This window comes from Lontra canadensis, unplaced genomic scaffold, assembly GCF_010015895.1.
Source record: "Lontra canadensis isolate GAN:19392208 unplaced genomic scaffold, GSC_riverotter_1.0 scaffold63, whole genome shotgun sequence".
NCBI lineage: Eukaryota > Metazoa > Chordata > Mammalia > Carnivora > Mustelidae > Lontra > Lontra canadensis.
The window spans coordinates 5326577-5343303 of record NW_022631057.1 but is presented as its reverse complement, the minus strand read 5'-3'; the positions used below and the strand labels follow the sequence as shown (position 1 = coordinate 5343303).

General features: G+C 35.3%; 1 protein-coding gene across 1 annotated transcript in view; it reads right to left on the bottom strand.

Moving 5' to 3' along the window:
• NEK7 (NIMA related kinase 7) overlaps nt 1-16727 on the bottom strand; it is a 149139-nt gene that overhangs the window by 29313 nt on the left and 103099 nt on the right. Inside the window, exons 6-7 of the mRNA XM_032878204.1 lie at nt 12029-12137; nt 11028-11135 (exon numbers count right to left, since the gene is read on the bottom strand). Of these exons, the coding sequence (XP_032734095.1) occupies nt 11028-11135; nt 12029-12137 (217 nt within the window). The remainder of the gene's footprint in view (nt 1-11027; nt 11136-12028; nt 12138-16727) is intronic.

Below are 16727 nucleotides of genomic sequence, written 5' to 3'. Positions count from 1 at the left end.
GTATCATCTAAGGTTAATACAGAATGGCTGGGCAGTAGACTAGTATTTTTTCTGCAAAAGACAAATCTAAAATAAAATTTGTCATCTTTTAAGTGCCCCTGATGGCATGAAGAGCTTTAATAATGCGGAGGGAGAAAAAGCAAGGAAACTGTATTGTTACTGTTACTCTGCTCTGGGCACTGGGTTAATTGCATTCCATGTATTATCTGGGTGAACTTTGAATAAATGTTTAGCAGGTCCCTACTACAGGGCACACACTGTTCTAGGCGCTGGGGAGACAGAAGTGAACGGATTAAGTCCTGACATTATGGGGCTCATGCACTAGTGAAATGAGGACTATTATGAAGTAGCTTCGGAAGATGATTCTACTGTTACCTTGTTTTAGAGAAGAGGCTTTGGGAGTTCAGCTCATTTGCAAAAGATCACAAAATGGGTAAGTTGTGGACCTGGAATTCAAACCACGTAGTTTCTGTCCCATGCATTTAAACAGACGGTTATTCCATTAAAACTGACCACTGTGAAACATAACTAAACGATAACAACAATAACGAAATTCTGTATCCTTATCCTTCCACATTAAGACACAGAGAAATCTTCTACAAGTTAATATGTACATACAAAAAGCCAGGAATAAGGATCTGGGTTCAATGGGCTACACGCGGTAATTATACTACTTTGTAGCTACTCTGATTGTTTTAAACACATGCTCGTTACAGTGACGGAGAGGTTAAATGTGCACAGTTTAAAATTAGATCATAGCTTCTTCCTGGAGCCATTATTGAAGTCTAGAAAGGGCTGAAAGTTAAAAATAAATCAGTGAAAGTAGCCGATAGCACTGACTGAACATATGTTGCCTTTACGGCCCCAAGTCGCCTTGGACTTTGACGGGGAATAAGCCAAAGAAAGCTCCGCAGAAAGGTGCTAGGGAAAGGTGTGGGAAAAACCAGTATGTGACCGCAGGTGGCACTTGGCACCAAAAATGAAACTGTTTTAATGCCTGGTTCAAGAACACTAATTTCCCAAGTTGAAATCAGAAGCTATATCACACTTGGAAATAGTGTGGGGAACATGATTTGTACACTCAAGAGACTCCAGTGTGAAAATGCCGGTATCTGGTTTGAGTGATGGTCATGCATTTACTCTTCTGGTAATATCACAAAATCTGAGAACCATTTGTCTCACTGTGGAAGGTAAAGAGAAGTTCAAACAATCTTCTAACAACAACAAAAACAACAATTTCCCCGCAAGGGGTTTCAAATATTATCTAGCACAAGGATCTGTATCAGAGAGTCCTACTTTGGGTTTTTTTTTTGTTTTGTTTTTGTTTTTTTTTTTTAAATCTACCTTTTCAGGATGTACAACAAACACACATAATAGCTAAAGTCACACATGTACATGCAAAAAGAAAATTTTCCATCTTTCCTTTTCAGGGAAGGGCGGATATTGAAAGCAAGTAAAATGGATATTGAAACATTATTTATCGAACTATTCTCATTTTTCTTCTTTCCAGCAGTCAGATAGGAAACACTCCATTGTGTATAATAAATGCAACTCCGTTGCAAATAGATCTGCTTAAATAGCAGCTAACTACCCCCAATTACTTACATACACATTTGGAGTATATGATGTGTTTAGATTTTGTAGCAGATTAGCTTTCCTAATTAATATTATTAAAATTACTTTTTATCTCTGCCTATATTCTAGTCCATGAGGGAGCAAGCCACTCAAGAAGCAGGACTGGAACTGAGGAGAGAAAGTCCCTTGAGAATTAAATAAACTTTTGTTAAACACACACACACATACACACAAAGCAAAACAAAACAAAACAAAAAAGTGCAATAAACTAACAATAAGACAGAGAGAACTTGTCTGCAAAATTTACATTATGCCAAGTATGGTATATTCTTCCCTACAAAGAAAATGTACATCACAATGCAATAAAACACCTATAAAGCTTTATAATAAAAATGTGAAATTTTTATGTCAAAATATCTGTCCAAAAAAGAAAGTGCTTAGTTTAATGCAAACTTTCATTAAACCTCCAACTTTTAAACAACTTCACCTTATCAAGTCATTAAAGGAAGATACAAACACATTCCCATAATGTCTACTAAAACAGTGTGGTAAGCAGAATTCTGGCCCCCATAATCCTTGCCCTCTGGTGTCATACTGTGTAAGCCATGTTACCTGGCAAAAATGACTTTACAGGGGCACCTGGGTGGCTCAGTGGGTTAAGCCTCTGCCTTCGGCTCAGGTCATGATCTCAGGGTCCTGGGATCAAGCTCCACATCAGGCTCTCTGCTCAGCAGGGAGCCTGCTTCCCCTCTCTCTCTCTCTCTGGCTGCCTCTCTGCCTACTTGTGATCTCTCTGTCAAATAAATAAATAAAGATCTTCTAAAAAAGTGACTTCACAGATGTAAGATTATGGACCTTACAATAGATTATCCTAGATTATCAGTGAGAGATGTAAGGGAAGGGGCAGGAGGGATCTGAAGTGTGAGAGGAATTCTACCTGCCACTGCTGGTTGTAGAGATGTGAAAAAGGGTTTAAGCCACTAAATTTATGGTAATTTATTAGGACAATAATAGAAAACAAAAAGAAATGTGTTAATGATTAATGCATTGCATGGGAGAGAGGAACATTCAATTCAATGAGCTGAGAACCAATTATGTACCAATAACTACACTAGGCAATGGGGAGCTAAAAAGAGAAGCATATATGGTTTGAAAAATGTTTGACCCCTACGAACTCACTGGATTATTTTGGGATGGGATGAGTTATGCTTTGGGGAGTTTTTTAGAGGAGGCGGGGGGGGGCGGGACGTGGTAGTAAGAGAAGTCTTCTTTACCATAGGAAGACTAAAAGAATAAATTATGGTCTTTTGTAATTTAAATGAACTCTGGCTTGTTCATTAATTGATACGACACTAATCCAGGTAATCACAACCACCTTAATGTTGAATTAGTGATCGGCACAGAAAACAGTTCATGTGCTACATGGCACTTACTCCATAGCTGGTATTTGAAGCTTGATAAGTAGTAGTTTTTATTAGAAATTTTTAAAATTGACCAAAATAAGGTCCCTAGCATAAATACGTCCAGCAGGTATTAACTACAGCTTTACTGATCAAGAGAAAAGTCATGAGGGATCAACAGTCTGGTGAACCTCATGAATTATTCTGATTTGAAAAATAATTTCTCCGAAAGAAAAATAATCCTAATCCCAACTCTAATAATAATCTCTGCTCAGAATTTCCTTTTAGAATAATGAAAATTCCCTAAGGCTCTCTATGGCTACTTCTGCATTCACCATTAGCACACATTCCCACTGAGAGAGTTCATTATGCTTTAGGTGCAACAGCAACAAATGTATCACAAAAATGAACAATTAGGGAAAGAATACAAAACAAACAATTGGAAAAATAAGTCGGGTAATTTCTGCTACATCTCATGCCCATGGACAATGCTCACATTTATTATCTCTGGTTCTCCTCTTCCTTAACACACGGAAATTGTACTACCCCATCCCCTTGAGACAGGTAAGGTCGTGAGACTTGTTTTGGACAATAAAATATGAATGGGCATTATCTGTGTTACAAAGAAGTAGAACGGGTTTAATTCAGAGCCAGTAAGTGATTGACCATGTTCTCTCACCCTCATGAGATAGCAAAAACTTACGTTGATATGCCAAGTCGCCACATGGAGAGAGGGCAGCTACACTAGCGAGCCACACGAGGCCCACAGTGGACTTCGGGTGACCAGACAGAATATGCTTTGGTGCCAAGCAACTGAGATCCTCTAACACTGAACCTGACCTCTGCTTACTGAGCATAATCTAACCCACACTTACTGACAGACTCTGTTAAATCCATCCTTTGATGTGTAGCCTGTCTCTACACCCATTCATCATTTAATCAATACTCATTACCTATTATGTGCAATGCCTTCTTCTAGGTATTTAGAACACATCACGAAACCAAAAACACAAAGACCCCTTTCTTCATGAAGGTTAAATTCTAGCTGGAGGAGAGAGAAAAAAGTATAAAGCATAACAAATAAATTATATAGCATATTGGAGGTAAGAAGTCCTAATGAGAAAAGAGAAGTTATACAAGGTAAGGATCAGGAATTCTAGGGAGGGTAAAGGAGCAGAGGTCAGGTTCAGTATTAGGGAATCTCAGTTTCCTACTTTGTAACAGCCAATCTACCTAGTTAGAGAACACTGAGGAACAAGGAGAAAATGTCCTTTAAAACTGCTTGTAAATTACACAATGCTATATACATATTCGTTCTTACTGCTGTTGCTAGTTCATACCAGAAGAGGATTCCTCTGGGTCATTATTATAGGAAATAAGGGTAGTGTGATATGATTTTACTAAAAACCATATATTTGGAATACATAAAAATTATTCCGTGTATTCTGCTGTGTTTTTAAATATCCAAAGGTAAAGATACTTGATCCCTTAGCAATCTGCCTCTGGGTCAGACATCTGCTGAAAAGAGACTTTAGAGTAAGTTAAGGAAAAAGTGTAACAAAAGTATATTCTGTGTTTCATGACGTGAGAAAAATATACCCTGATTACCATGTTCCTATTTCACAGGTTTTGGTCTAACTGCACTTTTCAGGTTAGAAGAGCCACTTAGAAATATTTGCTAAAGTTGCCCGTAGGCAGAATGGCTGTGAAGAAAGACCTCAATATCCCTGAGGTCTGTTTCCTGTTTATTTCCGAATCTGGGAGCATTAAGAGCAGTCAAGTCCAGGAGAGGGGGTAACCTCTGCTCTCATCTGTGGGTTCCTAGGCAATAAACAGGACAGAACACGGTAACTGCACACGGAAATAAAAACAACAAATGAAAACACATTACTAGAGTAGGAGAACATGCCACAAGGTACTGATACGGTGAAAAAAAGTCAGTTTTGTTGAGAGAGCAAGTCCTGTATAGGAAGCCACAGACCCAGTCACTATCCTCTAGCTATTTACCTCTCTGTGCCCCAGTTCTTGTGACTCTAGAAGGGGAATAATCCATACCCGTAGTTCACACATCTCAGTAAGGGTCTTAGGGAATGGAATGACTTGTAAATTGTACAGAGCCCCCACGCATGTTATCACCCACCCCCAGAAACACAGAGAATACTGTAAATGGTTAATTTGATTGATCAAATGACCTAATAACCAAGCAGCAAGTCAGGAGAATGTCTAAAAGTTGTGGAAAGTGGGAATCTGTCTTTAAGTAAATGGAACAGCATGAAGGGGGGGCCTGGGTGGTTCAGTCAGTTAAGCATCTGCCATGGGCAGATCATGCACGACCTGAGTCATGATCCCGGTTCTGGAATCAAGCAGTGTAGGGCTCCCTGTTCAGCTGGGAATCTGTTTCTTCCTCTCCCTCTGCCTTCCCCCTCCCCAGCTCATTCTCTCTCTCTCTCTCATCCTCTCTCTCTCTCTCTCTCTCAAAATAAATAAAATCTTTAAAAAAGAAAAAGAAAAAGAAAAAGAAAGGAAGGAAGGAGGGAAGGAAGGATGGATGGATGAATTGTAAACAAAGACCAGTGTTTTCCAAATTGCAGGCCATTATCAATTAATGAGTTGTAAAATCAATTTAGTGGGTTGCAACTAGCATTATTTTCAGTAAAATAAAACAGAACAGACAATTCAGTTGTAATGTAAAGCACTGTCTCAGGAACCTTTTGTTTCAATTATATAAGATTACATTCCTGTGCAATCACATTGTTGCTGGGGTCACTGTCAAGAAATTTAAAAGCCACTTACCTAGACTGTTAAGAAGTTTGAGTCAAGGGAGACAGATGTGTCATTTAAATTTTAAGATATAGATATAGATATAGATATACGTATCTATATATATATAACAGATTTTTTAACACCTGTAACATTTATAAGGTTGACAATACAAAAAAAAAAAAAAGGCAAGATTCACAGGGATATATATAATCCTACTATTAGTCTCCCTAGCAACACCCTCTGTCCAAATCAATACAAAAGCACTAAATGAAGATCTGACTTAACATAACTTCATGTACAAAACAAAAGGAGGAGGGGAACAAAAACAAAGGTACTGTCTAGATCATAGATTATAGGCAGCGACGAACTTTCTGTACTATGAGAGCTAATGAGTTCATGTGGTGTCTCTGTTCAGTTTTGGGTAACACATCCTGAGAGGCTCTCAGAGACAAAGGAGGGCCACCACCAGACCCAGAAGAACCTGAAAACAGCAGACAATAGTGGGCATGATTATCCCAAAGAAGGCAAAAGAGGCTCATGGCTTCAGTCTTCACAGCATGTCATGTTGCTCTCCAATTACCGTCTTGCAGAAGCTCGCCACCGCACTTAGAATGAGATGTGGGAGCTCTTCCCACAATCTGGCTACAACCCTTCCCTCACACTGCTCCAGCAAACTTTCCACAGACTGAGCTTATCCTGCGTCTGCCCCTTTGTGTAAAATGCTCTTCCGTCAGTCTGACACACTGTTCCCTAGGTCATGTGTACCTGGTTCTTCTGCATCCTGATCTTGGTTCAAAGTCACCTCCTCGAGGAGGCCTTATCTGACCATGTCTCTTCTAACATAATCCTCCTCCTAGTCACGCTCTGTCACATGGCTAACAAATAAAAAAACGAAAGCATCAGATAATTATCTATTCCCTCGCCCCACACTGAGATCTATGAAGATCACTGGTCTTGTTTAGGCTTGTTCCTGGTCCCTAGAACAGCACATGCATCAGAAAGGTACTAAAACTGTCTTTTAAATTATTCAATTCAGGTACTTTACAAGAACAATAAACAGTACATGAATTCCTTCTCCCTTTTCCCTTTATCCCTTTGCTATATCTTCACCACCAATACCACCTTCGTATTCACCTAAGCAACTTAACAGCACATTATGGTGAACGAAAACACCTTTATGTTCATGTATTATTAGAGATTAGGGCAAAACATAGAATAGTTATCCACATTTCTATTTTCATCAGTTGGAAACTGAGAAGTGGGAAAAGTTAATAAATGGTTTGATCAAAGTCCTACAGTACAAGGGACATGTAAATCCAGATGTCCTCCATTCTCTCCAAAACATCATGCTATTTCTCACATTCGGAACAAAGCAAGAGGAGAAACACGGCTGGCACATAAGGAGGGAGGGCTGTGTAGTCAATGGCAAGAATGAAAAGTTACAGAGGACATCAAACTCTAGAGGACCTCGACTACTTAAGGACTCTACGACATTCTTTAGGTAACAGGAAACAATCAAGGATTTGGGGGGAAGTGATATAATCAGATAATCTTTTATAAGAAGGTAAGTCTGCTGGAAATGTTTATAGTTGACTTTCTTAAAATACTAGAAACAAGGGAGAACATTTTCCTAGTTTAAACATAAAGTCACTATGGGTTAAGGAAGCGGGAAAAGGAGAGAGACTGTGATTCAACATATATGCTGGGAACAGGGAGGAAGTAGAAGGAAAAGTGAAGGCCTCTGAGAATTTTTTTTTTTTCTATTCTGAGGATTTGAACATAGTTTGAACATCCAGCAACAACAGATTTGTAATTTTTAAGCCTATTCCTTGTTGACATATTTTTAATTAAGAAAAATGGTTCTGAAAACACTATAAATGTGACCACCTGTACAACTTTATTTGCTACAGAACTACAGATTCTACTGCATTGTTCATTTGTTATCAAAAAATGAAATAATACAAATAAGTGATACAGAATGAACAGAAAATTGAAAAATTCAAACGCTTGACAATCTTTTAAAGATTGTTAAAAAATAAGAAATGTTGGAAGTGTGAGTTCCTATTAATGAATCAAAGTAAGAAAAAATAGCATCCTTTACTTCATTTCTGAATAGTAATATATATTTTGGAAAACAGAAAATGTAAGTGCGTAACTGTAGCAAGGTGTTTTTAAAATCCTATTAATTTTTGCTTATTTAAATTAGATTCCTAAAAACATCTCCTTTACAAAGTTAAATGAAATTGGGCTCCAAGATCAACTTCATTTGATGTAAAAACAGTATAAACTACATACAGATCTCACTTATTTGTGGTTACATTAAAATTTAGACCTGCCCTAGTGATAAATCATGCCCTACAGATATTACCCTCAGTAAAATCAGAAAATAAATCAACACAGAATAAAATCTATAATTCTATCATATTTTCTATAAGCAAAATAAATTCACATAGATGCCACAATTTCAACTGCTTTTCATAATCAACTCTTAGAAGCAAAGTTAGGATTTGCTCTCAAAAATAAAAATACATGATAATAATATATAAGGGTAATAATTCTTTTAAAAGTAACATAAGTTGGGGTGCCTGGGTAACTCAGTCGTTAAGCATCTGCCCTCAGTTCAGGTCATGATCCCAGAGTCCTGGGATCGAGCCCCGCATCAGGCTCCCTGCTCAGCAGGAAGCCTGCTTCTCACTCTCCCACTCCCCCTGCTTGTGTTCCCTCTCTCACTGTGTCTCTATCAAATAAATATACAAAATCTTTTAAAACAATAAATTAATATAAGTAATGTAAGTCAACAAACGTAAGTCTGTGTCAGGATTTATATCCTTGTTATTTTATACATATTCTTGGTTAGCAGACAATTTTTCCTGATCCTTCTAATTCGGTTTTTTATTGGGTCCACATAGTCATGGTAGGCCAGAATTTAATCTTTAATTCTGGATGTTTATTACACTTTGCTTACTGAACTTTAGTTTCAGACTATCAAAATCTATACTTTGCAGAGAAGACAAGCAGGAATAAAAGACATTTTCTTATTTTTTTTTCTCAAAATAATATGGGAAAAAATATTTGTGAAAGAAATTATTTTTCTACCGATTCATTCATCAAAGAAAATGTCTCGCTGCTACTTCCTCACTGGCTGCATTACAGGTGGCCCCATCTATTTCACATGCACACACATATAATACTTACATAGCTACATAAAACTATATGACCCTGGGCTGCCTGGGTGGCTCAGTGGGTTAAGCCTCTGCCTTCAGCTCAGGTCATGATCTCAGGGTCCTGGGATCAAGTCCTGCATCGGGATCTCTGCTTGGCAGGGAGCCTGCTTCCTCCTCCCTCTCTCTCTCTCTCTGCCTGCCTCTCTGCCTACTTGTGATCTCTTTCTGTCAAATAAATAAAAATCTTAAAAAAAAAAAAACTATATGACCCTAAGTAAAGTGATTTAGATAAAACCTGATATGATAGAATTTCTTAATGAATTTATTCTCCATATCACAAAGTTTGAACTAACACATCACCTAAACTTGAAGATGCACGTTTGTCAACCTTGTTTAGAACTTTTGTACAAGGCACGGGCAGGCAAGCTAAAGAAGTCCATTTCCAAAACTGCTGTTAGTTTCACTCCCCAGATCCTTAGAGTCAGGTGACTTACAGCATGCTCACAGTGACAGTCTGCAAAGCAGCATTTAAGAAACACACGTGTGTGCCTGAGCATGGGTATGCAGGTGTGCAGTGTATGTGTGTGTGTGTGTGTGTGTGTGTGTACGTGTGTCTGTGTCTGTAAGTGTAATTTAGCATTTCTAGGTAAACTAAGTGACAGAATTCTGTTAAAACATTCAGGTGAGTAACTAAGTGAAAACATGTTACTTTTACTGTGAGAAATGACACTGACATGGAATAGTCTACGTTTTCTTCATATTTGCATTGTTAAGAGTTGTAACTTCCAAATAAAACTTGTGAAAGTGCCACTAAAATTTATGCATTTCTTATCAAATCTTCTTAACCAGAAAAATTTGTAATGCTCTCTAAAAATAAATGTAAAGTGAAAGGGAACAAGACAGTATTACTCGACATCAGTTGAAAATTAATTTTCTTAGAACACTTGACAAAATAAAAACTCTGAAAAGGGTAAAGTATTATCTTTCTATCACTCTTTAACCCAGGATCCAATATTTTGTCATTCAGCAGTGATCGGTTGCCTACTTATGTGCCAGATACTGTTCTAAACATAAAAGAAATTAAATGACAGGTTCAGGGCCACAGAGTCTTACTAACAAAGCAGGAAAAACTTTAAAAAGTCTAGTCAACCATTTTAGATGCTCATTTCACTACTCTACTATTTAGTGTAATTCACTTATTCCTCATCAGGCCATTTTGAAGTTTTTTATTTCACATTTAAACACGATTTTATAAAAAGATTTAATGGTTTTCAATGAAATTATGATACCAAAGATGGGGCAACATTAAATTAAAGTCAACTTATTTTTATCTTAATTCTTATTTTATTCTGGTTGTTACCATTTTATTTAAGATTTATATTTACAAGAACAAAATGTGATTTGAAGAGTTTTAAGAGAAGCTCTGTCTCTCTCTTTAGGTTATTAGATTTAAAAATTATTTCTTCCTAGTAATTTCTATTGTTTCCGAAGTGGACAACTTTTTTCCATCGTTAACGTAATGTAACAGCTACTACATTCTGTTCTATTTTAGATATAAGGGCCACTGCTATATTATTAGTTTTAGAATGAATATACTGCAGATATCTTCTGTATAACTTAGGAGAATATTTTCCTCATTAGTTTTAGACCATCTTTAAGGTTTTCCCCTCTGCAGTAATCACATCTATATGTGTTATTTTAATAAACAAACATTTACAAATTACTACGTTATTTTTAAATAGTCAGGTGAAGTACCCTTTCATGATATGGTTTAATCATCATATCTCCATATGATCTCAATGTTGTCAAATGAAGAATGAAAAGTATGCTCCATGGCAACCGTTAAAACCAAGTTTGTTTATTAGTATTTTTTTTTTTACCAAATGTCTACCTGGGGTCTAATTAACAGAAGTATCCAACTGTCATGAGAATGGACACATTATGTTTAATAGAGAATAATAGGGATCTACTCAGGATCTGATGATTTTAAAAACAGTTGTCTTGAGACTGTAAGAGCTGGCATATAATTAGTACATCCCTTATGTTGTTTTTCACCACACACATGCACACACAAGCACGCACGCATGCACACGATAACTGAATGAAATTATACTGTGTCTCTTACCTAAAGAATGTGCAGCTGTGGTTTTGGAGCTGAAAAACCGACCAAGCCCAAGATCTCCAAGTTTTACCACTCCAGTGGCTGTAATGAACACATTAGCTGGTTTTATATCTGTGAAGAGATGAAGGAATCAGGTGAAAGATGATGTCAGCTTAGGTATTTTCAAGGGATTAAAATACTTTTCATGGCAGAATTTAAACTCTATCTTAAAAATGAAAGAAAGTCAGTTTGAATTTTGACCCAATTGCTTCATTCTGGGTAATTTTGATAGGGCCTTATTACTTCTGAGTTCTTAGTCCTCTGATAAAGAAATAATCATCAATGCAGCATGATAGAGATTGCTCCTAATCTTCACTTAAAATTCATTTTCAAAGAAACTTTTGTGAAATGCAAAGCACAAAATAAATTTATGCCCATTTTATATCAATATTAAATATCTTATAAACATTAATTTATTGATACATTTACATAAAATATAAAATCATAACTCTACTATGAATATAATTATATATTTAGATGACCTTACAAACCATAATTGCTTAAATAAACTGTATTGAAAGTTTTCACACCCCAAAATCAGAGGATGAGTTCCTAAGTAATGCCATCTTTACGTGCTCTGCCCAACTATTTGATTGACAATCAAGAATATATTAAGAGCTAATGTTAAAAATTAAGAAATGAAATGGCCCTGATATATACTGTTTGCTGAATCTTCCTTATACATAATCAACTGCTTTCCTGTACTTTTTCTTTTTTTTAAGTTACCAACATTATTAGCAGGATTCTCAGAAGAGGCAAGCAAAACAGTAACTAATTCTCATTTTTCTTTAAAACAAGTAGGGCCTTACTGAAAGGTTTTTCATCCTAGTAAATGATAATTTGAAAATAAATTAACTGAGAAAGCATGATACTATGCCACGACTGGAAGGTATTTATTCTTAAATTGCCTAGTAACCTGTATCACTTAAAACAACTTTAGAAATTATTTGTGATTTTTATCCTACCTCTATGCATGACTCGTCGAGAATGCATGTGTTCCAATGCACTGCAGAGTTGAACAAAGTATTTCCAAACGGTCCTTTCAGGAATTAGCCGCTTTTGTTTCTTAAAATGCTTTTTAAAAAATTTAAATAAGAATTATTAGGAATTAAAATATCTTCAGACTACATTCTGACATGCAAAATGCTTTAAGTCAGAAAAACACTTAGTTTTATCTATCTATTGCCAACTAAAAAGCATATGATGTCCCACAGTGAGATGATTTCAAGAATTTTTACCTGACATATTAGCTTAAAATTCTCACTATTATATCTGAAGTCCGCATAGGCCATATAAAGCTACATCTTTGTGATGTCCAAGATTTCAAAAAATTAACATCTTTTAAAATAATTTCCTATCCTAAAAGGATGATGTCAAATTTCATTTTAAGAAAACCCGGAATAAAATAGTCTGAAAACCTGAAGGTAATTATGTTCATTAAAAGACAATTCTTCTCCTGACAGAAGGCTTCACTATAGAATTCCTTTTAAATATTGAACCACCTTGGTGATTTGAACTATCAGTTAATTTATTAAAAATTAAATAAAAGAGATTTATGTAAAAAGTTTTCATGAATATTTCTACTGCACATTATATTAAAAAAAAAAAAAAACTGTACTTCGAATGGATGAAACCAAACTTCATAGAAGAAAAACATTATAGGAAGGTCCAGGCAAAAAGCTGAGCACAACTAGCTGGGAAAGAGTGGGCCCTCAATCACCCAAAGAACTACAAAACCAGAGGTATATATTTATGCCCATTTTCCTATATTACATTTGCTAGAAGAATATATCTCCTTCAAGAACAAAGTTTTTAGTTTCCTAAAAGTCATAAAGATTACATAAAAATTATTTTTCTAACACAAAAATGCAATTGGTTTCCTGTTTAACAATATTTACAAATGACCAACATGAAATACTACATATAAGGAATTTTTTATGACATCTTCTGATAATTTTAACTTTTAAAAAACACAAATAGTTATTAACAGATATCAACATTTAAGTGTGTACTATAGTGCATTTTTTCTGGAAAAGTTTTTGGAAGTTCAGCTGATTTGATTTGTTATTTGAAAATGGAGAAACTGTAATTTGGGTAACTGCAAAGCAAGTTTCTCTGTCAATTTTTTACCCCTGTGACCAGTTGAGGGCAGGCTGAAAGAAGAACATAGGGAAATCTGCTGATATCCCTACTTCATACTTAGCAAAAGATTGTTATCTACTGTCTCATATGCACTCAATATACCAAAAGGATAAATCTTTAAGGAAAAGCCAGTAACTTTAGATTAATGTTAATTATGGAAACGAATTTAGTAATTTCAAGGGCCATTAACATCAGTAGGAAAAAGCAAGTAACAATTAGATGACCAGGTAATTAAAGAGCAAATCAGGGTATTAATAAAATGCTGAAAACCTCCCATATCATGTTTCAATATTCAGTATTTTTAATTGCAGACTGTGTCAACATCACTCTTCATTCTAAGGGGCCATGCTGCAAAATCAGTTCTATACACATAATTTTCTTTCCGATTTGGAATGAGTCCAAATAAAGCCTGTCTATGTGCTCTCCCTGATGCTGGATTAGCATATCAGAAGACTGTTTGATGTCAACAGGAAGATGGGGACCAGGTTTCTTTTCATTCAAAAATAAATATAATGCATCATGTAAGCATCAGACCATGAAAGAAAAATTTTATGCTTTAATACAGATTCTGAAATCATCATAGTCATAATTAATCTGGCACATTCCTTTTAAAGTCTCATTATTTAAACAATAAATCACATATATAGGAAAAAGCAGAATGAAAAAAATGGCCCTCAAAATGCACCGTTCGGGAAGACGTTATCAGACCAAGAGGGTCTGATCATTTTCATGTTTTTATATGCTTTGAGACCATCTCTTTGAACAACAAATTAAAGATGAAGACAATATAAACTGGTATCAATACAATGCTACCTAGACAGAATGACCTGGCAAAAACGTAAGTATCCACATCAGTAACAGGTTTCTGAAGAATTATTTTATGAACCTGATTTGCTCATAAAAGAAATCAGAGGCAGTTTCATTATGTCACTGGTATCTCACAAATATGTCTTATCTGTTTCACCGCATGCAGTTCTCCATCACTTCTTAAGTGCAGGGGTTTTTTTGTTTGTTTTTTTGTTTGTTTTACAAAACCAATACTTAGGAGAAAAGCCTGTCTGTTCTGATGGTGGCACTGTTGGCCATCTCTTAAAAAGAGAATGAATGGAAAAAAGGCAATGAAAATTTGAATTTTTTTTTACTACTGGTAAAATTTATATTAGCATTACAGGGCAGAAACTTTCACAATGCCAAAGTATTAAAAAAAAAAAACTTCTCTTGAAATTTATTCTAATATAGACATATCTGTTAATTCTTTAGTCAAATAGCATTACTGTTCAAAAATCCACTTTTTTTCTAAAATAAAGACAGCCCTATATAACTACTTAGCACTAGATTAGGAAAAAAAATCTAATGCCAAGAAACAGAAATTACAAATGCACATATATTTGTCATGTGGTAAGTTTTTAATAAAGCAAGAAATAATGTAGCCAAATTTTTTAAAGGTTCGTATCAATAAACATTTATGTGAAAAGGAAGATTGTCCAATATGGCACTTTATTATATTTACTTATGAAACTGAACTTCAAGTTTTTTAAATCTGAAAATAAAGTATTTGAAAATTTACAAAGAGGCAGAAATTGGCACTCAGGTATACCTTATCACTTGGAATTAACTTTTATTTAGTCTTTTTTAAAAAACAGGGTAGTCTTTTCACTATGCAAAGCTTCAAATATTGTATACTTTATAAACCTATTTACTATCTCCATTAACATCATTCAAGTAAACACTGAACATCATTCAAATTCAAGAGACAGATGTATCAAAAAGCTAGTCAATGTACATATAAAACATCACAATATATTATATTCTCACTTATGTGTAAAAAGATTACCAGCCTTCTCTTAGGTGAAATTCAGCACACCTGGTAAAATATATTCATATTGCCACTTCAGCAATGTATATACATATTTACTAATATAAAAGTGGATGCTAAGGCAAGCTGCTTCCATTTGAAGATGCTGGAAAATAGTCACACCTTTAGAAAAAAATCACCTAACATCCTCCTCCAAATTAAATACCCAACACCAAATCCAGTTATATAGCGGACGATTGCATATTTAAGAGGACCTTTTTTGGGACTGAACTGGATGACTTGATTTCTGCACTCTAGACCATTGCTCCAAATGGAACGTATACATTACTTATTTCTAAGTTTTGCCATTCTAACATTCCTCTCAAGAAATTTTGGGAAAAGCTTCAATGATATTGCCTATAATAAACTCATCCACAGAGAAAAAGCAGAAAATTATATTCTTGTTTTATTAAAAAAATTAATCTCCATGGTGTATCAAAATATTTAAGTCCACAGTTTGGTATGTTATTCTTTAAAGAAGAAAGTTTCAGACAAAACATCTAGAACAGCCAGGGCTGGCTTCATGAGCGATCTGTGTAGTTATGCAGGGCACTGATTTAGTTTAATGCTCTGTTGTTGCCATCCTGAAATTCTTAACAATTTTACAGTGAAGGACCCACAACTGTGTAGCTGGTCCCAGAATAATATACACAGAATCTTTTAGAAATGTACTGCTGTAGTTAAAACAAAAACAAAAAGCAGCAAGGGTGATCCCAGGTATGCAAGGCATTCCTGCAGAAGATCAGGAAAAAGATAATTAAATAATGAGAAATTATGAGGTAATAAGAAAACTAGAATTATAAGCCCCAAGCCTATCTCTTCCAAGTAACTAACAAGAGGAAGTAAATAATTCATGTTAATATAAGGACATACTTCCTGCTTAGGAATGTCATCAGATATTTAATGTGCCACTAATATATCTATTATTATCATCTTTTATAAAGACCTGATTATCAGCCTTGACATAACTGGTTGTGTTACCCCGAGCATGCCACTTAACTTAATCTTGGTAGGCCTCCATTTCCTCCCTATATTGAACAGAGTTTGGAGATGAGCTATAAGGTCCCCAATGTCTCTAAAATAGAATCTATGGTTCTACACTCTCAGGCACAAATAAAACTTACATAAAGAAATGCCTGCTTGGCACATTTTCACATATAAAAATAATGCTACTTTCCTGGTATGTCCTATCCCTTAAATCTCCAGTTAATAAAAACAAAGCAAATAATAATAATAGTAATACCTCAGAGATCCCCATAGGTACAGTTAAGACTATAAAGGATCTTCACATGAGATGACAGGTAGTTAGAGAAACTTGCAATAGGTCAAACATTTACCATCAGAAGGGATGTTATGTTCCCAGACAAACACATCTCTGTAATTATAATGCTTTTTCATAAGACTACATTTTGCAATGGTTGTTTCAAAGAAATTCAATGCACAGAGACTGGGTGATGGAAAGGATAGAATGCTTCTGAAAGCGTAACTGATGGTTCTAAGTGTGATTTGTATTACATATTAATCTTTCTGTAAAAAAATTTTTCTTCTGAAGGGTATAAGGAGGTCTGAACAGACTAAATCACACAATACTTGCTATACACAATTTTGAGAATTATATAAATGTGTAAAATAGTTATGTATCAGTTAGAATTTTGGTTTGTAATACT